Raw genomic sequence first — 23,387 nt, 5'->3', positions numbered from 1 at the left:
GTTGCAGACGGCTCTGGAGGCTCTAGATACAGCACACAGCACAACTTAGAAAATCTGGTCAATTCCATTAAATGTCCCGCCTCCTAGCCCTATCCCTGAACCTCTCACTAGCCATGCCCTTTACCCTTAGTCCAGGCTTAAACACTACCCTCTCAAAATGTTTGGTGAATACCCATACACTTCTTTCAGGTAGGTCACTGCATGTAATGTTAAAGGGCAAAAATAAAGTACTTGAATGTTAAATATTATTTGCAAGAAAAGGGTGGTTGAGCGTGTTACGTGAGATATGTCCTCACTTGAAGCTACTCTTACGCCATTATTATTTTTGTATACTTACTTAAAATATATATTGCCTTGTGCGTACAAAATTCACAACAAAATGCTCATGCTACTCCTTAAACATATTCACATAAAAGCCTCACCCGTTTGCTTCATACTTGCCAAGTGTGTTTCTTGTCTTGAGTTGTGCCTTCAGTGCAGCGGTGGGCTGGTGGACACTGCCAAGGTCGGACTGGGACACAAAAATAGGCCCATGCATCAAAATAAAAGCGACCTCCATTAGCAATCCAGATAGCTAAAAAAGTGACATTATCTTTGCAAATCAGGTTGGTTTTGAACTTGTAAAAGAAACGCTGTATGGGTATTTTGCACGGTATAAGAGATTGCATACATTTGTTTTTGCTGCAGGAGAATTCTTATGGTGATAACCGGGAAATCAATGGCCCTGCTCACCATAAAACCGTCCCACTCACAGGTCTGTCAGACCAGCCCACTGGGCACTCCCTGAAAGCGCTATAAGGCGAGTCTGATGCTGGGCACTGGGATTTCAAATGTACTAGTTCTAACTTCAGGCGTTGAAAATATACAATTTTCCCTAAAATAGGCTAGGCAACGTATTCACTATTTTAACTCCAGTCCTAGACCTGGAATATTGTGGGGAAAGTTAAGAATTACCCACGTGTTTTTCAAAAAAGGGTTAAAAAGTTGTAATTGTGCATTTGTCGAAACACTCGTGGCACATCAAGGAGTATGCCCTAGCTTTTTAAGTCATTCTCATAGTGTGTTCTGGGACTTGTAGTTTCACTTTTAAAACAGCAACTTGTTCCTCAAAAATCTGCATGAAAAGAGAGGGTTGGCTAAAGGTGTCAGTGCCACACGCGTCATCGAGTGGGTCCTCTTAGCAGAGATTGTGTTTATGTCCAGTCCTGGCTTCACTTGCAGTTCAGTTATAAATAGAGAGAATCTGAACATGCAAGTGCCAGCACGCAACAAACTGGTCTGGATAAACCACTCACACGTGACCTCCGCGGATTAAAAGTCATGGTTTTGCACTTGCCAAAAAGTTCCTTGCAACACTTGCATGCCGTGATTATTTTTTAAAGCATTAGTCAGTGCTTGAAAGAGTTGCTGGATTTCTCCCCACCCACTTACTGAAGTTGCCAGCCACGAGTTATTATCTGGGAGGGGAAATGGGGGTGTGTCAGGAAAGGAGGAACTCGGCTCTCCTTCTGCGACTTTGTTTTCTGCCCTAGAGTCAAAGATCAGGGAAGACTCGCTGCGCGTTGAATGCGAGGCGTTAGTGGAGTCGGCGGGGAGGTCGGGTTCTCGTGGTGCAGGGACGTCCTGTGAGCGCGAGCCACCATGGAGACCTTCGTGGCTGTGATCCTGCACGCGCTGTCGGTGTGGGTGGCAGTGATGTTAGTTCTTATAATGGTGCCGTCCATGTTTGGCTTCTCGCTGGGGATCTCGGAACTGTACATAAAGATTTTAGTGAAAACCCTGGAGGTGAGTGAGTTTGCCTTTTCTTTCAGTGCTAAAGTGCGCATTGCCAAACAGGAGCACAGCTGCTATGAAAGCGCGACCCAGAGTACCCGCTTGCTTTCCGCGTGTGTCTGTTTACAGTTGCAAGCTCAGACTTTTTCAGTCTGTCCAGATGCACTGTCTATAGACCTAAACATGTTTGTCTTTGCTGCATTATTTTTGGGGGTTTGTCACGCATAAAAGGACATGTCACTCAGTGAATTTGAAGACGACGAGTTAAAACCTGCCCGTCGTTATCGCTCGACCTGCAAGAAAGTTTAGAAAATTATATTAGGAATTAAAGGGCAAGTTGGGTGACGTACGCCAAGTCTAAATTTCTGGCTCTAATGGAAGACACATACTACATTTGTAGAATGTTTTAATAACCGAGTGTAGAGCCAAAATATTCTACTGTGATTTCGAGTCAACGCCTTTAAAATAAACATAATGTAAAATAGGAAACAGAGAGACAGGGTTTAAACAAATGTGGTAGGCAGTGGCGCCCACATCGAGTGTGCGTATTGTGTTTCTTTAATCCACGTAGGACGGTGCCACAGGTGGGGGTTAACCCTGAACCCCCTAAGTGATTGACCCAAGGTCATACAAAATAACAAGCCTGTGCACATTTAGACAGTATCTACGGGTCAATACACTGTGTCTTATCTTGTTACAAAATGAAAGTACAGCATTACAAGCATATAGTTACTGTAATGATGAATAATCAGGAGTAGTATTTTCTCTTTTCTTCTTTTTAACACAGAACGGTTGCCCAGCCAACACATGTACCGTCTGGGCAACCGTTCTGGAATAAAAATAAAAAAAAAGAGAAAATACTACTCCTGATTATTCATCATTGCAGTTGCTATATGCTTGTAATGCTGTACTTTCATTTTGTAACAAGATAAGACACAGTGTATTGACCTGTAGATACTGTCTGTGTGCACAGGCTTGTTGTTATAATTTAAAATAGGTCAGTCCCTTGCAGGGGGGCAACTTGCCCGAACTTCGGGGGAGGGGTGGGTAGAGGCTAACACTCCCAGCGAGGGCTGGCCCTAGCACTTGTCGCACAAGGTGCAACAGCCTTTTTCGCCACCCCTCCCCCATTTCCACCTTCTCCATAAATTCCCTCACTACTACTCACCAACAATACACCTTATCTCTCTATAGCACCTTTCTGGCAAAAAAATATATTTTTTTTATAGAACTACTCATAGTTTACTCACACTCAGTTCTGTGATCTGCATAGTACACGTTCTTTGTAGCAGGCACATTAACCCTCTGCACTGTGTGGGTGGCAAGAGTGCCCATGTGAGTGAGATTGCAGATTCAGCACTGATGGGGACAGGTGAGTGAAGTGTCACATGAGGGCAGGATTAGTAGTGTGCTCGTGTGACTGCAGGGTGAGGTACAGGGTGAACAGCGCAAGTGCATTGTAAGTGCAGAGTGAAACTGTGAGTGCAGGGTGAGCGGATGAATGGTGTGAGTGAATGGTGATCAGTGTGAGCGCATTGGGATCACTGTGAGTTCAGGGTGAGCGTGAAAGTGAAGGGCGAGAATAAGGAGTGAGTTGTCCGAATGCAGGGTGCATTCCCAGACACTTTAAGTAACTCAGCATGTTATTGACTGCGGTGTAGGGTTTCAGTTATAAGTTAAACTGTTGCTATTATGCATTAATCAGGGATCGAGGGTGGAGGAAATAATGTGCTGATCCTGCAACAAACTTCCAGTCTTGTGATTAGGGTTGCCTGCTCATTATTTTGTTGTCCCAGATGGTACAAAAATAAGCAGTCACCTAAAGCCGTATTTTCAGCACTTGCGATTTGTGCATACTTCGAACAGCAAAAATAAATAGAAAGCACTTTTAATTGTATTCTAAGGCTGCCTGAATGATCCATGACTGATAATTAAAGGGAACAAAGACAGAAAAGTCACATTACAAATGAATACTTACTTTTTTATTTATCACTTTTTATGTATACCCAGATGTGGGTCCCGGGCTCACTGTGCCACTGGATTCAAGCTATCCTGGCTGATGAGGGGTGAAACCACCAAACTGGTCCATAGATGCTTGTTTCCGGTCTAGGGAGGACCTGGCTTGGCAGTTCGGGCTGGATTGTTCCCATAAGGCACAGGGTCAAGACTGATTTGCATATGGCCAGGTCTAAACTAGGGTGGCATGGTGAGCAAAATAATGATGGATTTAACCCAGATCTCTTGACTGGGGGTGAATATTTTGATTTGTTTAGCATTCCATCCATCAATTGGGTGTCATTTACTGTCATGGCGTGAGGCAGTGATAATCTGGGCAAATGAAATAGCAGCTGGTGTGTTTGATTTTATAATGACATTGATATAGGCCTCCGCTGCCTTGGAGGGAGTGCTGTGACCATGTATGGGTACTCTGGAAAAGTAGTCAGCAGGGTTCTGATCTTTCCCTGCATGATGCACAATGGTGTAATTATACTCTTGTAATCATAGTTCCCATCTTTCAATGTAATACAGTCAGTAAAGCTTGATACTTTACTAGCGTAAAAGGCTTTCCGTACAGGAAGAAATGGAAATGTTCACAAGCCCATACCACAGCTAAGCTTTCTTTTTCAGGGTGTGAGTAAGCATCTTCTGTTTGAGACAAACTTCTGCTTGCATATGCTACAATATGCCTTCAAGCATTTGAGTGTCCACTGTTCTGTGCAAGGAAAGTGCCTAACCCGACGGGGTTTGCGTCAGCAACAACATCTGTATGATGTTTAGGATTGAAGTACGCCATTTCCATAGCCTTCTCAATAGCTCGTTTAATTCTTTTCATGCTTTTCTCACATTCATGTGACCAATGAAAGGAAGCTTTCTTTTTTGACAAGTCTCTCAGCAGAGCACTTACAGTGGCAAAGTCTTGTAGGGAGAAACCCATGGTGTTTGACCAGTTGAACACTCAATAATGGCATGCATAAATAATGCTTCAAGTTCCTTTTTCAACAGCTTCTTGGAAATGAAAAGCAATTCATCTATTGTCTCTTAGCAAAAGGATATGCACATTTCCTTTCATAGTCTCAAGTTTTCCCAAACCCTGAAACAATGAAGGGACCAGACCTACTATTTTGTGGTGAACATTCATGTTGTAGTTCACGGAAATCAGTCCCATATCAGCGACTGTGCTGAAACTGATTATACAGGCACTTGACGCCGTGCCTGGAAGCACATGGATGGCTGTTTATACCTTCCTTTTCTTGTGTTTGATTATCTCTACACATGAACCTTGACGTTTTAAGGGCGTTAATGCAGCCCAAGTGTATACTTTGATTTTCAATGGCTTAATTTGTGGCACTTGAGATAGTTCATTGTTTTTCTCTTCAGACATAATGTTTATTGATGCACCACTGTCTATAATAAAAGGTATCAAACAACCATTTACTTTCAGTGTAATCTTCAGACCATGTTTGAATGACTTTGGTGCTTTGGCATGTTGATCTTTGTTTGACTGACGTTTTTCTTCATAAGCAGTCAAACCAACATGCACACACTTTCTGAGGTAAGCATCGACAAACAACCATTTACTTTCAGTGTAATCTTCAGACCATGTTTGAATGACTTTGGTGCTTTGGCATGTTGATCTTTGTTTGACAGACGTTTTTCTTCATAAGCAGTCAAACCAACATGCACACACTTTCTGAGGTAAGCATCGACATGCACAATCATTTTCATCGCTTTCACCTGCTACTGATATAGAAGTACTGTTTGATGATGATTTAGATGACGATCGACTTTGTTCAGTGTTGATATGTCTCAACTGATGTCACCGTTTGGCCCTGTGGTTGTGCATTGAACGTTGCTTTTGTAACATTCTGGTGGCCATTTTGCCTTCGCGACGTGACACATTTACTTTTTCCTTCACTTTGCAAACCATCACAAAATGGTTCTCCTTCCCACAGCCTTTACATATCTGTCTAAGAGCGGGACATGTTCTTTCGTGTGACTTTGTCCAATAGTTCGGGATTTAGGGGCAGGGGATACCTATTCTTGACAGTGATGTCATTTAACAAACTGTAGTTTAGATACGTTCGGAATTCACTCCATTCTTTGGCACGAAAAAGAGGGGTGATGAGACAGGTGACTTTGAATGATGAATAAAACCATTGGCCAGATATACATCCATAGTTTTCCTTCTCTGTAAGCGCATAGATGTGACTGCATGGTCATTTCGCTCCCGGTACAAAGTCTATCCTACAATCAAACTCCCTGTGAGAGGGTAGTGTGTTGGATTTTTTCTTATCTAACACGCCTGCCAAGTCTGCATAGACAGCTGGTCACCCTTCCACCACGGAAACACTCCACGTCAGTTCTGCCATGTCTTCGGCATGGATTGTCCCTGTGTGACGTGGCCGCATAACAATGTTGCTCACAAAATTCTTGAGTTTAAGGTCACCATACAGGTACGCCAGTTGATGTGTGGGTTATGTTTCACCAGCTAAGGGAGGCCAAGAATTATACAGATCTGTGGCGCATCAATAAAAGTGATAGTTTTTGGAGTTAGTAGATTTCTTCTCGCTGCTAACTTTATTAGAATAAAGTTGGGTCTACATTTTTAAAGAAAAAGGAAAATGAGGAAATACATCACTAGATATTTTTTTTAAAAAAAACCATGATATCAAAACATTCAATTGTTGTTTTATTATCCAACTAGGAGCATGTGGTCCAACTAGGAGCATGTGGTTGTTGTTTTTAATGAATTTTTTTATATAAAAATGTCCTAGCGGTTACCGATTTAATACTATTTTTATAATTTTTAAATTATATTTATTATTAATTGTATTTTTAACCTTGTAAAATTTACGCTCGGGCGAAATGTGTTTGATAAAGATTTATGAAATTAGATATTGTGTACGCGGATGGATATATACGAATAGGTTAGCTTATTTGACCCTTTTTACTCTTTTCGTTTTTTGACCTAGCAAATGTTAAAACGTAAGAATAACAAATGTTTTTATTGTTCTTTTATGATGCTAATGCGTCGAAATAAAGATTCAAATGAAATGAATGAAATGATATTAATCTTTTCTCTATGGGTATTGTCGCAAGTCATCAAGAGTGTCTCTGTGTGTGTGTTAAGCTAGGTCAGAAAGATACTTCTGTGCCATCTACAGCCTTTACCTTTTCGGGTTTTGCTTTGAGAAGGACAGTGATACCCAAGACGGCTGTGTACTGAGTATATATAACATTTCCTGTGGCCTCAGAGTTGAGTAGAGCCTCATTCTTCCCCATATGCCCAGGACCGGATTGCAACAGAATGGAAATAGTTAAGTGATGATATGCCAGGCAAGGGTGGGATAATGAGGTCATATACCAAGCCACTCAGTTTTCCGACAATTCTCTAGCCTGTGGGATAACTATAGTTGAAACTCCAGCTGATGTTTTAGGCTTTTGAGGGCATGGGGGGCACTATTTTACCAAGTGCCCTGCCTTGCCACAGTACAGACACTGAATATTTTTTCGACGGTTATCTTTCTCTTCTTTAGTCAATGGCCCTTAAATGGAGCTGATTTGCATTGGTTCAGTGATATTGCTAAAGGTCTTGTTCTGCTTCTTGCTTCTGTTTCTGCCTTGAAACACAATCACTTTATGATCAGTGTGCTTCCCTTTCTCCATCTTGCGCTCCGAAAGCTGGTGGTTACGTTTGACCACAAGGTCGATGAATTCAGTACAATCATCAGGTGGTTCCAAAATCTGCAAAAGCAAATCTTTTATTTCGTCCCTGAGGCATCGATAGAAGAGAGCAACTATTTTGTCGTCGGGCCAATTTGCTTCTAGGACCAGTCTGTTAAAGGTAGTAATGTTGTACAAAAGGTCTGACTACCCCCTGCTTGTTGTTCAGCAGGCCATTTTTGGCCGCTACCAAGAACTCATGTCGGCCAAAGAGCTTTTTCATGGCCTCTTTAAATCGTCTGAAATGATACAACAGAGGGTCATCTCATTCCACGAACGGGATAGACCAGAACGAGGCATCACCACCCAAGTAGTAGACGACTCCCGCTCATTAGGAAAAGCAGTTGGTCGGGCCATAAAGTGCAGGTGACACTGATTCATGAAGATACCAATCTTCTGACTATCTCCATGAAGGCATTCTGGTGGCGCTAAAGGGACTGGCATTGGGGTTACCACCTGGATTTGTGTAGGAGGCGGGGGACCTGCCCCGGTGGATGCCAAAGGCCCCCCCCCCCTACATGGGGAAAAGCAGGAGATCTCAAAACAGGTTTTGGTGGCCTGTCCCTTTTTGCTAACATCACAAATAGAAGACATCTTCTGTTTGAGCGTTGCGTCTTTCGCCTGGATAGTGGCTAGCATAGTAGCAATATCCTGTAGTGTAATCTGTGGGTCCATCTTGGCTGGGCTACGTGAAAGCCTTGGGCTCACGTTCTGTCAAGGTACAGTGGTACACTCTTACCTGTCGCTGTGCACCATTACTTTGCAGAGACCATATGGACCCACCTCCTAGTGCCCTACCTGTCGTCTGGATGTACTGGAAATCACTGAATTACTGCTAAAGACCCTTAAGGTAGAGTGAGTGGGAATTACTCCTCTTCACCCTATGTGATGTTAGACCACCTCCCACCCATCATGAAGTGTGTCTGGTTGCCTAGATGTCTTTTAAAGTACCTGCGAGCAACTGGAAAGCTGTATTAAGGATGTGGCGTGTTGCTGGCTTTCTGTCTGGGAGATGTGACATGGGCGGATACTGTAACAAAAATACAACAGAATCAAACAACTCTTTAACACTCTGGCACTTAAGCATTTATATAGAATATACCTGAGGCTAAACAAATTACCACTTATGCACAAACATCTCTGGACTGAGGAATACAACTGTGGGTGGCAGAAGTTACTTCATTTCTGCATACATGAACGAATAAGGAGACCATGTGTGACCTGCACCTTCACAGTCAATGTTCAGGGTATTGTTCTTGTAGCACGCACTGTGCCTTTCCAGAGATAAGTCCTGCGCCCACTAGCCACAAGAGTTGTGGTGAGCTTTCATATGATCACCAGTTAACACCACTTATGAATAATGCCCAGAGCGCAAAACTGTAGAAAAGTAACTGTTGAATAATGCCCACCGTGCACCACTGGAGGATAGTCAAAGAAAAATACCCAGCGCCCACATTGAAGAAAAATACCTATCGCGCTTACAGATCTGCGCATTACCTTGTTGTGCTGGGTGGTTGTTGTTGGACACGTTGCAATGGCTCAAAACACACAAAACTTGTTGCGTGGTAGAGGGTTAAATGCAGGTAGCTCCTATGATGAAGAGAGCAGCTATTGTCGGTCTTTGCTGTCAGGGGCCGTGCCGTGGAAACATACGCAACGCCGGGAAGCCAGGGCTTGCGGAGGTCCGATCCAGAGCTGTCCCTTTCCTGGAGTAATGACACAAAGCGTGGATCGGTGGCTGGGTGTGGTTTAAATAGGCTACGCTCAAGATCGTACATCCAACGCCAACGGCACGCTGGAGTTGCTGTTGATTGTCAGCAACTAGCCCGCCTCTCCGCCTCGGGAGGAAAGAGGAGGTGGTGACGACATGTAGAACAACAGTGTAAAACTAGGAGGGCACTCGGCGTGAGTGTACCCATGAGACCGAGCATGCCAAGGGCAGTGCACACTGAGGCTGTGCTACAACAATACACTGTATGGCATAGTCAATCAATAATAGTAGCAGCTGTGATATAAGCATAACAATAGTATAGAATGAGATTTTGACAGAACATAGCTGCTATGTTGCAAATATAACAATTTTAGAGCATGAGAATGACAACTTTATATCAGAGCATGAGAGTATGACACAGATTTTAAATAAGATGATGTTGGATCTGAAGTGTCATAACCTGTAAAACAGGTGAATTTATCTTTGTTTGTTTTGGAACTCCCTTGTGGGGGAATCGGACAATGTTCCCATTGTGTATAATTAAAAATTATACGTTGAACACTAGCACAATGTAGAAAATGATGACTGTAGATGTAGTGGTGAACACAAAAAAGATCAGCATAATTAACGGAATTAAGGTACTAGTCCTCTAATTTGAAAACAAACATAATATTCAAACTCTGAGAGCTTAGAGTTTACAGTTTCAACAGACCAATCATCTGATTGTAACATAGGCACTATTACATCATCCATAAAAACATTGACCACATATGGTATCTGCAGGATCTCCGTAGGACTGACTATGTCTAAAGGAACTTTATCCCAATCACTTCCACAGTTACAAGTACAGCTGAAATGTTCATGAGGGACAAGTCTCTTTTCAGTTTATGGGAAGAAGAATGGGGTGGGGAGCAACATACTGTCACTCAGTTTTGTAGCAGAACGTTCTGGGAGGTAGTGGCCATTAATCAACAGGAAGAAAACCTCTCAAATCCAATCCACAGAAAAAGAAAAAGAAAGGAAAGTGTTAGCCAAACAGATATCCAAAGCGTGACTAGATAAGTGCATTTCATGAAAAGAAAATACAAATCCGTGTAGGAGACATCACTAAAACAGAAGAACTGTTAGTAGAAAAATCATCTTGATCTTTAAATACCCAAAAGCATTTAGTAGAAAAACTGGAGTTTCTGGTTCAGTTGCAGGAGTAGAAAAACTCAAAAGAGGTGGGCTTACTGACCATGCTTCTGTATATATGATACCAGCTATAGAAGGTGCAGTAGTAAGAACGGTACTCACTTCAGTTGTGTTGCTGGTTCATTCTCCACAGCCCTCCCAGCTGGGGAGAAACCGAGTTGGTGCTGCTCACGAGCTGCAGAGAAATGTCCTGTGTAGGAGCACGGACACGCGTGGTCTACTATTGAGAATCGGCCACATGGCGTAGTTTGACATGTTCAATAGAGACAAATCTATGGTCTTTAGAACCAGGAAGCGGTGGCAGGAGAACAGTCCTTGTGCCCTGTGCTCCAAGGACAGTCACTGGTGCACAGTACAATGGTCTAAATTCCTCTTGATTGCCACTCCTTCTCAAATGAGATCACCAATTTCTGTAATCCGGCCGGAAGGTTCTTGCTGTACTTTCACACTCGAAGAGAGGGATGTTTTCAAGTGCTCATTTGAATTTGCGTCACTGACATTCTGTAGATTCTTTAAGACAGCACAACGATTATCTACATCAAAGGTCGAGGCTGCTGCCACTATGTCTGGACCATCATGGTCTGGAACATACATATTGATGCCAAATAGTACTTCGTATGGGGTCCGCCCACCCAGAGATCTTTTAGGGAGGTTATTAAGAGCCCATTGAACCCCATATAGGTGATGAATCTAAGAACACCCAGTCCCTAATACTCTAGCTGATAAGGACTGCTTTAAGTCATGGTTCATCCTCGCCACAACGGAATAGCCCTCGGCTGCTGTGGAGAAGAATAATGCACCTATACACCCAGGAATGCCATAGAATCCCGGTACACTTTTGACACGAAAGCTGGGCCCTTGTCAGAGTGGAATCCACTACATGCATGTGTCCCGATAAAGACTCGCATGTCTTTAATAATGATTCGAGCGTCCGCAGAATTCTGCTGCCAAACCCAGAGGAACCTAGAGCAAGAATTAACTGCAACTAAAATAAATTTAAGCGCAGTGTCTGATATCAGTGGACCACAACGATGCAAGTAAATGCAACCGAAAGGCTTGTTGGAGATTAATAGGTGCTTCTGCTGTGGACGAAGCACGGTGGAGATCAGTTTGTGTCTGCAGTGAACAAGGCATGGTGGAAGCTTTCATTTGTTGACGAATTTCACAACACAGGATGTATTTCTTGACCTGCCGATATAAGCTGTTCCACCAGTACCGATGCTTTAGCAAGGATATTGTGGCTGCCACACCAGCATGTGCAGAAGCAACACCTTCATGCCCAGCTATCGCTAAAGCTGGTTTGCGATCTTGGTTGGGAATCAAATGATCACCTACCCCAGGAATTGTAACAAAAGGAATATTTTGTTCATTCAAGTGATAAGAATATTTGGAAGGAAAACCTTTAGGTAAAGGTGTGCTGCCTTTGTTTGCATTAACACCAAATACGATGTTATGTTCTGTTATTTCAATCTCATAAGGTGATATCATTATCTATCTGAGTTTTTAGATTGAGTGATTTAAGCAACAGTAGCTGTGGCGACTGCAGCTATAGCTGCTTCATCAGCCAAGGAAATCCCTACAACTTGTGCTCCTACATGCTAATGACTCAAAGTATGTGTTACATGAGTCTCTGGCAACCTGTCTTTGAGGTCTGCCACCTTAACCCAAAGCAACTTTTGGTTGATTGTATTCCATTTAGAATCTTTGAATCCATTCTGTTTCCAATAATGTAAATTATCATTAAAGGACTGTACACAGTAATACGAACGCACACAATAGGTGTGGGAAATTCAGAATCCATGTTAGAAATCGGGGTCTCTATTTGGCAGAGGTTTGTACTCTGTCCAAGGAGGGACCCTTATTCTAGTCAGGGTAGGGGAGTCACACAACTAAGATTACCCTTGCTCACCCCCTTGGTAGCTTTGCATGAGCAGTCAGGCCTATGTCAGAGGCAATGTGTAAAGCATTTGTACATATACATACACACAGTGAAAACACTACAAATGGACACCACACCAGTTTAGAAAAATAACCAATATTTATGTGAATGAAACAAGATCAAAACAAAATCCAACAAACACAAGTAAAAATATCAATTTTAAAAGATTCAAAACAGTTCAGTCCATAGGAAACTATGGATGCATCACTTTTATTACAAAGTACTTGGGGTGCATTAAAATCAAAGACTAAAACGGGTGCAGGGGAGGTGAGGTGAGGTACCGGAAAAGAAAGGGATGCAACAGTTCTTTACTCCCAGGTAGGTGATGCATTCATTGCTTACTGTGAGGGGAGGTGATGCATTGATCTATAGACACGCAACCTCGGTTCCTTACTGCTTGGCAAAGTCGATGAAGAACTTGACACACTGGACGATGCATCAAAAATCCAGACACCTCTGCGACTATTTTCCAGCCGCGAAGCAGGTGACGTTTCAATTTCTTCAGCCGCACAGCAGGGCCTGCGTCGGAGTGGGTGCCACAGACGTTGGTGAGGCAGTGCTCGAGACTCAGGCTGCGGCAATCTTTCTGCCACACGGCAGGTGCTGCGTCGATTCTTCGGCCGCATTGAGGCGATGTCTTGGTTTTTCAACTGCACGGCGGTGCTGCATCAGGAAAAATAGGTGCTGAGTTGATGCATAGCCTTTCTTGCTTCTTTGCAGCACAGCCACCTCCAAGGGCCCAGAGCTGGAATTGCCCCCTCTTGGCAGGTCAGAACTCCCAGTAGAGGAGTTCAGGGGCTGCAGACGCAGTGTTTGATGGCCCTGAGACTTCTTAACAGGAGGCAAGCACGCACAAGCCCTTGGACAACCTTGGCAAGCAGCATGTAGAAAGCAAAGTCCAGTCCTTTTTCCTGCCCAAGACAGAAGCAGCAGGCCAACGCAGCAAAGCACACAGGAAAGTGGTAGTCCCTCCTGACAGCTTCTCCAGCTTGTTCTTCTTGGCAGAATGTCCTCTTAGTCCAGAAGTGTTCTGAAGTTAGGGTGTCACAGCTCCAGTACTTATACCAGTTTCTGCCTTTGAAGTAGGGAAAATTCAAAGGAAAGTATTTGTAGTGCACAAGACCCTGCCTTTTAATTTCTTGGCTCCAGGCCCACTACAGGGGGGTAGAGACTTTTTTGTGTGAGGACAGGCACATCCCTGTTCAGGTGTCCGTGACAACTCCCATCATTCTACCTTAGGAAGGCACATCAGCTTGGTGATAGGCCGTGAGGATATGCAGGGCACACCTCCGCTCTCTTTGTGTGATTGTCTAGAGTGAATGAACAAACAGCCCAACGGTCACCCTCCCTCAGATGTGGATTCCACAGGCAGGTAGAGGCACAGAAGGGCAAAGCAAGAAAATGCCCACTTTCTAAAAGTGGCACTTTCAAACACATTTTAAAAAACAAATTTTGCTAAAAGAAGTATTTTAAGTTTGTGAGTTCAGGGACCCCAAACTCCAAATCTCTATCTCTTCCCTGTTGCTAGTTATACTAGTAAGATGTTACAAGGCAGCTCCAGTGATAACCTATGGGAGAGATAGCCCTTGCAATAGTGAAAAACGAGTTTGGCAGTATTTCACTATCAGGAAATGTAAAACACACCAGTACATGTCACATCTTTCAAATACTCTGCCCATGGGGCTACCTTGGATCTACCGTGGGGGTGCCTTACATGTAGTCAAAGGGAAGATTTGGGTTGCCAAGTCGACATGGCAGTTTAAAACTGCCCCCACAGACACTGCAGTGGCAGGTCTGAGGCATGGTTGCAAGGCAACTCATGTGTGTGGTACAATCAATGCTGCAGACCCGCTAGTAGCAATTGATTTACAGGCTCTGTACACGCAGAGTGCACTTTGCTAGGGATTTACCAGTAAATCAAATATGCCAATCATGGATAACGAATTACAGATACAATTTACACAGGGAGCACTTGCACTTGAGCACTGGCCAACAGTGGTGAAGTGCGCTGCGTTCTAAAACCAGCAAAAACAAAATGCAGCACACAGTCCAAAACAGGAGGACAGAAGCAAAAAAGCCAGGGGAAAAACATGCCAAAGATACCAGGTCTAACAATGCACATGTTCATGTGCAAGAAGCAAAGCTTTAAGTTAAGCCAACTGTGCAAGACAATCATCTAAGGTGTGAGTTTTTTGAGGTTGGGATTGACCATCCAGCATAACACCTGCAACAGTAATGCATGCCGCAGACTATTGCTGCTTAAAACCTAAAGCAGGTTGGACCGAAACATCAGTGTAAATAATATATTTATACTGATCCAGAGACAAAACGGATGATGGCATGGGACAATCCTGTTCATACTGGAGAAATTCTTGCGTCTGTGCAGACTGGTCAAAGATGAAGTCTACATCAACAGCTGTTAAGGATGTTGTCCACTGTATCCATCTAGGATGGAGGGATTTAGTGTTTAGAATGCTAGATTTTGGGACAGCCTCTAAGGCAGGCACAACAGTAACCACAATAATGTGTTTCCCTTGTGCAAGCAGCCATTCTTTAAGTATAGCCATCTGCACATCTGTATTTTCTCAGTTGAAGCATAATGCATCTCCGCATTGGAATATAAATGCGATTAAAATGCAGTCCGCACTGTTTCACCTTCATTAAAAGTGATGTATATAAATCCAATTGCACCCAGTAAAATCGGAATCACCAGGTTCGTTTTATCGACACATAAGATCGCAGGGAAAGTCAAGTCGGGATCCCCTATGGATCCTCTTCGACCTGCTCAATTCAGGGAATCGGCATCACTCTGCTTCCCTTTGCTTTGCGAGCTTGTTAATCTATCTTTGAAGTCGGGTTCCGTTCCGGACAGTTGGAAACAGGCACAAGTTATGCCTATCTTGAAGAAAACCGCTCTTGATCCTTTAAAGTTCGAGAACTATCGCCCCATTTCCCTTCTTCCGTGGGTGGCGAAATTGACCGAGGCCTATGTTAATACTATTCTTTGCAATCATATCCACTCTGCCAATATTTTAGATCCTTCGCAGAATGGTTTCCGACCCGGCCATAGCACTGAGACCGCGCTTCTTTCTATGGTTGAATAGCTGCGAACTTTGGTCGACTCGGGTCAAACGGCGGCTCTAGTACTTTTAGACCTCAGTGCCGCGTTCGACACCGTCTCCCACTCAATTTTATTACAGCGCCTGGTTGAGGCTGGTGTCGATCATGTGGCACTTGACTGGTTCCGATCGTTTTTATCTGGTCAGACTTTTAGGGTTGTTACCCCTCCCTTCCAGTCTGAGCCCCATTCCATCACTCAGGGTGTTCCATAGGGATCGGCCCTTAGCCCCACACTTTTTAATATCTATGTCCAGCCGCTGGCTGCGGTCATCAAGCGTTGTAATCTGACTATGGTGTCTTATGCTGATGACACGCAGCTAGCAGTTGCGATTAGTGGGGCTTCCAACCTAGAAGCCACCAAGTTCTGCGAGGGAATTAGGTCTGTGGCCCGCTGGTTGACAGATAACTGCTTGCAATTAAATGCAAAAAAAAACGAGGTATTGATCGTTGGCAAGCAGAGTCAAGCCTGGGGAGATTGTTGGTGGCCATCTGAGCTTGGCCCTACTCCCCTTCCTGTCACTGAGGTAAAGAATCTCGGCATTTGGCTAGATTCCAAACTTAGTTTTGTTTCTTATACCAAGAAAACTGCTGCCACTTGCTTCGGGATTCTGCGTAGACTCAGACCTATCTTTAAATTCTTTGATGCTCCAACCAGACAGCTTATTGTACAAGCTACTATTCTGTCTCGGTTGGATTATGCAAGCTCTCTTTTGCTCGGAGCCAATCAGGCTGAACTTTGTAGACTCCAACATGTTCAAAATGCTGCTGCTAGAGCCCTGGTCGGCCTGCCTAGATCATGCTCAGCAAAAAGAACTATTTTTGGTCTTCATTGGCTCCCGGTCTCTCAGAGAATTAAGTTTAAGTCTCTTTGTCTCGCGTTCAAGATCTTGAAATATTCTTCCCCGCCGATCCTCGAACAGCTTATTTTACCAAAAGTACCATCGTGGTCCCTAAGATCTTCAGGCATGCATTTGGCTATAGTTCCACGCTTTAAAAGGGCTCGGGCCGGTGGCCGCTCTTTTAGTGTACTTGCTGCCAAGCTGTGGAATTCTCTTCCTGCCCATATCCGTGCCATTGACGAACTTTTGACTTTCAGGAAGGCCGTCAAAACCTATCTGTTCACATTGGGTGCTTAGGTCTGACTTGGTTCTTTTCTTTGAATTGTTGTATGCCGGTTTCTTTGTTCAAGAAGCGCCGGGACGCCTCTTTGCTGGGGCAGCTGTGCGCTATATAAAACCAGGAAATCTAACATGTATGTAAGTGTTGTGTAGCAAGTAAATCAGATTGTAAAGATCCGAGTGTGTCTGTATGTTCTGATGTCCAAAGTGTAGTGGGAAGAATCGGGGCTAAATTCATAAAGACATTTAATGCATTGCACATGATTAGGAGTGTATGTTCTGCCAAAATTAAGAAATCCTAGCAGGGACTGTAATTTCTTTAATGTATTTGGAGGTTTGCAACTGTGCACACTTCTCCAAAAAATAAGGAGCATGGCTTTCCCTCATGCTTAAGTTCATATCCTAGGAAAAGGACACTCAGAAAAGCTATGTTAGATTTTTTTTAAGTGGAGTTTATAGACAAGTTCAGCAAATCCCAATATAATGATATCTACTTTGGCAAAGTGGTGGGTTTATACATCATCTGTAAGGTAGATTTAATTTACGTAGGACAGTGTGTCAGGGTCAGTATCTTGTAGAATTGACATGCATGCTGCAAATTATCCTGGGCTATTCTAATAGACCATTGGGAGCTTTTCATATCTCATTTGAAATCCAAGCGTGCTAAAAATGGTCCAATAATGGCTTTCAGGCGCTAGATTGTGGCTGAAAAACGCATTTGTAATGTGGAATGTGTATTTTTATTTATTACGGACAATACTGTTAATGAGTGCAGTTCTTTGTGTGTTTTGCACTGCAAATGTGTAATGTGACTGTTTAAATGTCTGTAGTCTAAGACTATGCGATTAAGAATGACCCAGTTTTAAAACGGGTAATAGAGGATTATTAATTTGAGATACACAGGGTCCAATTACTCCCTGGTACTGCAATTGTGTGAGTATTTCTTTAACAACTGCCTTCTCATCCCGTTTTATGGGGTATTTTGGTTTCACTCAGGGGCTGGTCATAAGGGTATAACATAAAGCCGATATGATTGCGATATAGTGCAGAGGCCAGCGCAAGAGCCCATTCTGCTGTGTAAGCTTGTTTGACTTGTTCAGGGACAAGGGCAGAAAAGGAAGGAAATATAACATCCTCTCCTTGAGGGGATTTCTGTACAAACTGTGGAGGTCAGTCAACCTCTGCAAGAAGAATGTCATAGGACAAAGTTAGATTTTCCCAGAATGTTGCTTTAATGGTGTGCTTTAGGTTACTTTCGATTTGAATATCTAGATTATATAATTTATTCAGAGAAGCTATGTACTTATCCGTTGTCTCAAACGTGATAAAAATATCATTTGCTCTCGCTACCAGAATCTCCTTGATATTCCGGCGTACTACGGTGATTTCTGCAGCGCTTTCCGCAAGAGTCACTGCCCAAGTCCTGTTCGGGAGGAGGGTTCTCAGTGTCTGTGGCATATTTTGCGGTTAAAGCCACAAATTTCTTTTTCTGAAAAGGGGCTTTATACTGAGGAGGTTTGTCCTCCTTCTTCATCATCCTGCCAGACGAGCGACATGTCTTCCTTTTCGTTTTCACAAACTATTCTTGTCTGCAGTCCTCTTCCCTGTCATACTACTTCTCAGATGATCCCTGAAAGAATTGAGGAGAACATGCATCAGGAACCTGATACCTATCTAGAGTCTTGATTTTGGTACGATCACGAAAATCGTACCGCCTTTCTGAGGACTCCGGGTGTGTAGAACCTTTCTGATGATTACCTTTCTATGGTTGTTTAGATTTATCTAATTTTTTTTATCAAACTCATGGGTGGTTTGGTTTCCTTGTTTGCACTAGATTTGCCAAGATGTGGTTTTATAGGTGTGTTTCCCAAATTATGGTGTCCTAAGGGTGTATACGCATCAGGAGTAATTATAGGCAACTCGCGTTCACTGTCCACTTGTGCAACATCTGCTAGTCGCTGGCATATAGCCAGAGATGCAGCTTCATCTTTAATATTTGACAGACTTATTACAGACACAACGGGAAAATTGCCCATTAATCTCATCCGCAAATCGAGTGCAGCAGCTTCCCCATCATCATTCTATAGCTGTTTGAGTAACTCGGGTAAGACGGACAACAAGGGAGTGCCGTGCAAATGGTATAGACAGCGGTGAAAACTGTCCCCAGATGTTGCAGTCTCCAATACCAGGAACTATCCCATTGGGTGAACAAATAGTCAAAGTTTGTGGCCCTGTAAGGAAAAACACAGCTTCAATTTGGTTGACTTTTTTTTGGGGGGGAGGGCAATCCAAATTGGAAATTCTTTACAATTAGTGGGTCTTTTGCTCATAATTCAATGAACAATTACAGGGCTTATGGTATGCACTGCAGGCAACTGGGCTTGCCCTTGTAGGCCAATCCTTGATGGACCTGCCAACAAGGCATGCAAAATGAACTGAGTTAAGCTCCTGTATAAGGTTACTAGAGCAGTGTGTAAAGCGTGATTGCTCAAGATTTTGATTAGCCATAATAGGGTACGGTGTATATCCAGCTAATGCTGGCCACTTCGCCCCATCGTTACTAAGGGGACCCCAGCGTACAGGTGTATCTGTGTGGTAGGGTACCAAGGACCCAATTTTGGTGTCCTCAATAGGTGAGAGGAATCTCAATTAGTGCATATGGTCTATATAGATTTGGCGCTGCAGGTGCAGTGTATGTATGGAATGTATTCGTATTTCCATCCATAGCTGGAAATGTGACCCAAGATTAAAAGACCTAAAAGTGGTATGCCACATCCGATCCTACTACAAAAGTAACAGTACCTTCTGCATTAGGAAGTCCATGTTGTGTTAAATGTGCATAAACTGCAGGTCTGCAGTTAGCTGGAATGGCTACTGGTTGCACAGTTATCTCAAAAATAGAAATGGATTCAAAGTACAACACAAAAAGGATTCTATCCTTTTAAGCTTGAAAAACCAAAGTGTCAGGTGTTTCCTAAATACTGTGGAGGAGTAATCCCAAACACCGCGGACGTCTCTGTTCAACGGTGTAAGGGTATTGTGGACACGCACAAGCATTGGCCAGCAAATAAGTACCAGACCAAGTGTTGGCGGGCCATATTGCATGTATTCTGCTCAGGAACAGAACTATGCTTGGGGCCATAGAACATCAGTATGTAGGGACTGGGTCACCATACCACATCAGTAACTGTGAGCCCGAATCCAACTAGCTTATAGTGCCTCACTTGTCCTCCTAACCTTTCCAGAGAGGCAAGTGATTTGGCACCCCAGAACATAACACTCTGTGCCCTCTCGGGGATCGCGGTAGCAGGTCAGTTACTTTCGTTCTCTCACTCTTACATGCCCACATTAAAATAGAAAACGAGACACAAAGGAATCTTACAATATTTATTGAAACTGTTGTTCTCTAGTATGCAATAACTGGGCCACAATAAAAAAAAACATATACAGGTCAGTAAAGTCATTAGCATGATTAACCCCTTCAGTGCCCGCCCCTTTCCCCGCCCTGTGCCGGCCGTTGCATTAGCGGGCGGGGTTTATGACGAGCTGGTCTCGTCATGGGCACAGCGCAACCGCGGCCCATGACGAGACCAGCTCGTCATGGGCATTGAAGAGGTTAAAAGACCATATACAACATAAAGCCCTGTCATCTTAGCTGACAGATATTCCTAAACCCACCCTCACTACAGAAGCTAAGTGATTGTAGACTAACAATCTCTGGGACTAGTGGTGAACCCCAAACCTTAGCATACATAGATAGTAGCTCTACATCTCAGCTGGCACATTCTCTCTGCCTCAGGACTTTGCTCTTCCTGCAAGTCTCTATGTTTTTTTGAAAACATTTCCTGGGTTCTGTGATAAAACGTGTGTTCAAAAACAGCACATGGATTTCTCTATTGTGTGGCTGCTAGTCTCTGACCACAGAAAATATTAAAGAGCTATGTTGTTTGACCTTGTGTGTGCTGTTCCTGACTAAATCCCAGCAGAACTTTACTACCCATTAACGTGCAGTATATTTGTAAAATAACACAGTTGCACAAAAGTAAGCGCGATGTTTTGTAACGTGTTCAAAGCAAGTGCGGCCTACAATGTGTATAGTTAGCCTAACATAAGGAAAACAACAATGGGCAACATAGGGAACACATGACAGCTTGGCATCAATACAGTTTCCTAAACCCCATTCCCTCTCTTTAGGTTGCACTTCATAGACCTGCTTTTTCGAATCTTTGGAAAGCCCTCCCATTCCATCTGAGAGTCACCTTTCCCTTTCTGAGTTTAAAATGAAACTCCTGCCCCACTTCATGGTTCCCATGACTTCCAAACTCCATTAGTTCTTAAATATAAAAAAAATACATATTTGTATATACAATTACTGTTGATGAGTGTGAAATATAGGCATCTATTTGCTTGCTTGTAAGGCAAAGATTAATGTGCTAACCAGCGCACTCTCCTTTTTTAGGTCTCACCTGACCCAGCGCATGCGCTGGTCTGGCGAGACTTTTAGTGAGGGCTCGAAAAATGCTACCATGGCCAGCCTAGAGCTACAGTGCATGTGCGCGGGCGCGCGCTTAGGAGCATATGGCAAACCTCATCATGCTCATTAAGCGCCTGCGATCACTTTCACTTTTGCCCGCGATCACTTTCGCGGCGCCCCTTTGATGTTCTCGTTCAAAGAACATCAAACCTCAAAGAACATGTTGTTATGTTACTGCTTTGCTGCGCCCGTTTGACTTACAGTGTGCTTTCTCTTTCCACAACCTCGATGTTTGTGTTCCTTTATTTTGATATGCTTTTAGTATTACTGTCACACACACAACCACACACACACAACACCACACACACAACCACACACACACAACCACACACACACAACCACACACACACAACCACACACACACAACCACACACACAACCACACACACAACCACAGACACAACCACAGACACAACCACAGACACAACCACAGACACACAACCCCACACACACAACCCCACACACACAACCCCACACACACAACCCCCCACACACAACCCCACACACACAACCCCACACACACAACCCCACACACACAACCCCACACACACAACCCCACACACACAACCACACACACACAACCACACACACACAACCACACACAACCACACACACACAACCATACACACAACCACCCACACGCACAAACACAACCACACACACAACCACACACACAACCACACACAACCACGCACACAACCACACAACCACGCACACAACCACACAACCCCACACACACACACAACCACACACAACCACACACACACACAACCACACACACACACAACCACACACACACAACCACACCCAACCACACATCCACACACACACCCACAACCACACACCCACAACCGCACCCACACCCTCACCCACAACTGCACCCACAACCACAACCGCACCCACACCCACGCACACAACCACACACACAACCACGCACACAACCACGCACACAACCACGCACACAACCACGCACACAACCACGCACACAACCACGCACACAACCACACACACAACCACACACACAACCACACACACAACCACACACACAACCACACACACAACCACACACACAACCACACACACACACACATACACATACACACATACACACAACCACACACACAACCACACCAAGCATTGGCATAGCCAATAGGTCTCGCCTTTGGGACCTTATAAGTGTTTAGCCACGCAACAGTTGATGTGGTTGCACCAAGGATATTGTGCTGCATAACTAAATACTTAGAAGGTCCCAAAAGCGAGACCTATTGGCTATGCCAATGCTTGTTTATCCAATGTGCCTTTTCCTACATACTGGTTTTGTAACTACGTACAGCACTTCAGTCAGAAGGACTCTCTGTTAGTTCATTAAAGATAAAAAGTACAAATAAGCGCCCCCAAAATGGTATTCCTGCTTAAACGTCCGGCTGCGATCAATGTTTTGGAGAACTTTGCAACATTTGGTGCTGCTTCTGTGCTGGGGTGCACATTATGTATAAGGGCCTTTGTGTTTGTTTTGATACTTTGTTTAAATGACATTAGTCTTTTATAAGGTCATAGTTTATTCAGAAGAATGCAGAGATTTCCATCAAACCTTTTTAAAAACAATCATTAAATGTCTATTATTATTATTGGTTATAATGTACAAGACATGGTAGCTGATTTACGAGAACTATTTTTTTCTAACAATGGTTTGTCGGTAAACAAGAGCATAGCTTAGTTTACCCCAAGCTTTACAGAGACATAGTTGCAAACATCTATCCTGTACACCCCGCTCCACAAATGACGGTTCAACCGATTGTATGAACTGAGGCAAATAAAGGTCTGAAAGAAAATATGGGCACACTTCAGTCATCGTCTGAAATGCTTATTGTCAAAAGAAAAATAAACGGTCTGTAAATCACAGTTGTGGTTGGGCAGCTGAACTAATGGAAGCTCCACAAGTAAAGGCAAGTCGCAGCTATGCATAGTTTTTCATAAACAGGCTTTCAAATTAGTCTTGTGAATATTATAAAAAATATATATATTGGCAAGCCATCCAGTCTGGGTGTAATACTTTAAGTCTTGCAGTATTAGGACCTTTGCACAAGACACACAGAAGGGAGCCAGCAGAGAGGGCTGTGGTTATAAAGTAGTTCCTCACCCAGTTTAATGCAGATGCTTCAATGGAGGCTGAATGATAGCCTGAAACGGCTAAAAGCATTAGGAGAGAGATGATTACTCTACTGGGCTGAGTCAAGATTAGATTGACAAAGTCTCAAGCCAGTGGCTGAAAGAA

The 23,387-nt window shown here is 43.6% G+C and overlaps 1 protein-coding gene across 1 annotated transcript in view; it reads left to right on the top strand.

Moving 5' to 3' along the window:
* The first annotated feature begins 1,344 nt into the window (after positions 1-1,344).
* GPAT3 (glycerol-3-phosphate acyltransferase 3) overlaps positions 1,345-23,387 on the top strand; it is a 395,920-nt gene continuing 373,877 nt past the window's right edge. Inside the window, exon 1 of the mRNA XM_085636576.1 lies at positions 1,345-1,785. Coding sequence (XP_085492702.1) covers positions 1,642-1,785 — 144 coding nt within the window. The 5' untranslated portion in view covers positions 1,345-1,641. The remainder of the gene's footprint in view (positions 1,786-23,387) is intronic.

Source organism: Triturus cristatus, chromosome 2_1 (genome assembly GCF_964204655.1).
Source record: "Triturus cristatus chromosome 2_1, aTriCri1.1, whole genome shotgun sequence".
NCBI lineage: Eukaryota > Metazoa > Chordata > Amphibia > Caudata > Salamandridae > Triturus > Triturus cristatus.
This window is presented reverse-complemented; position numbering and strand designations above follow the sequence as displayed.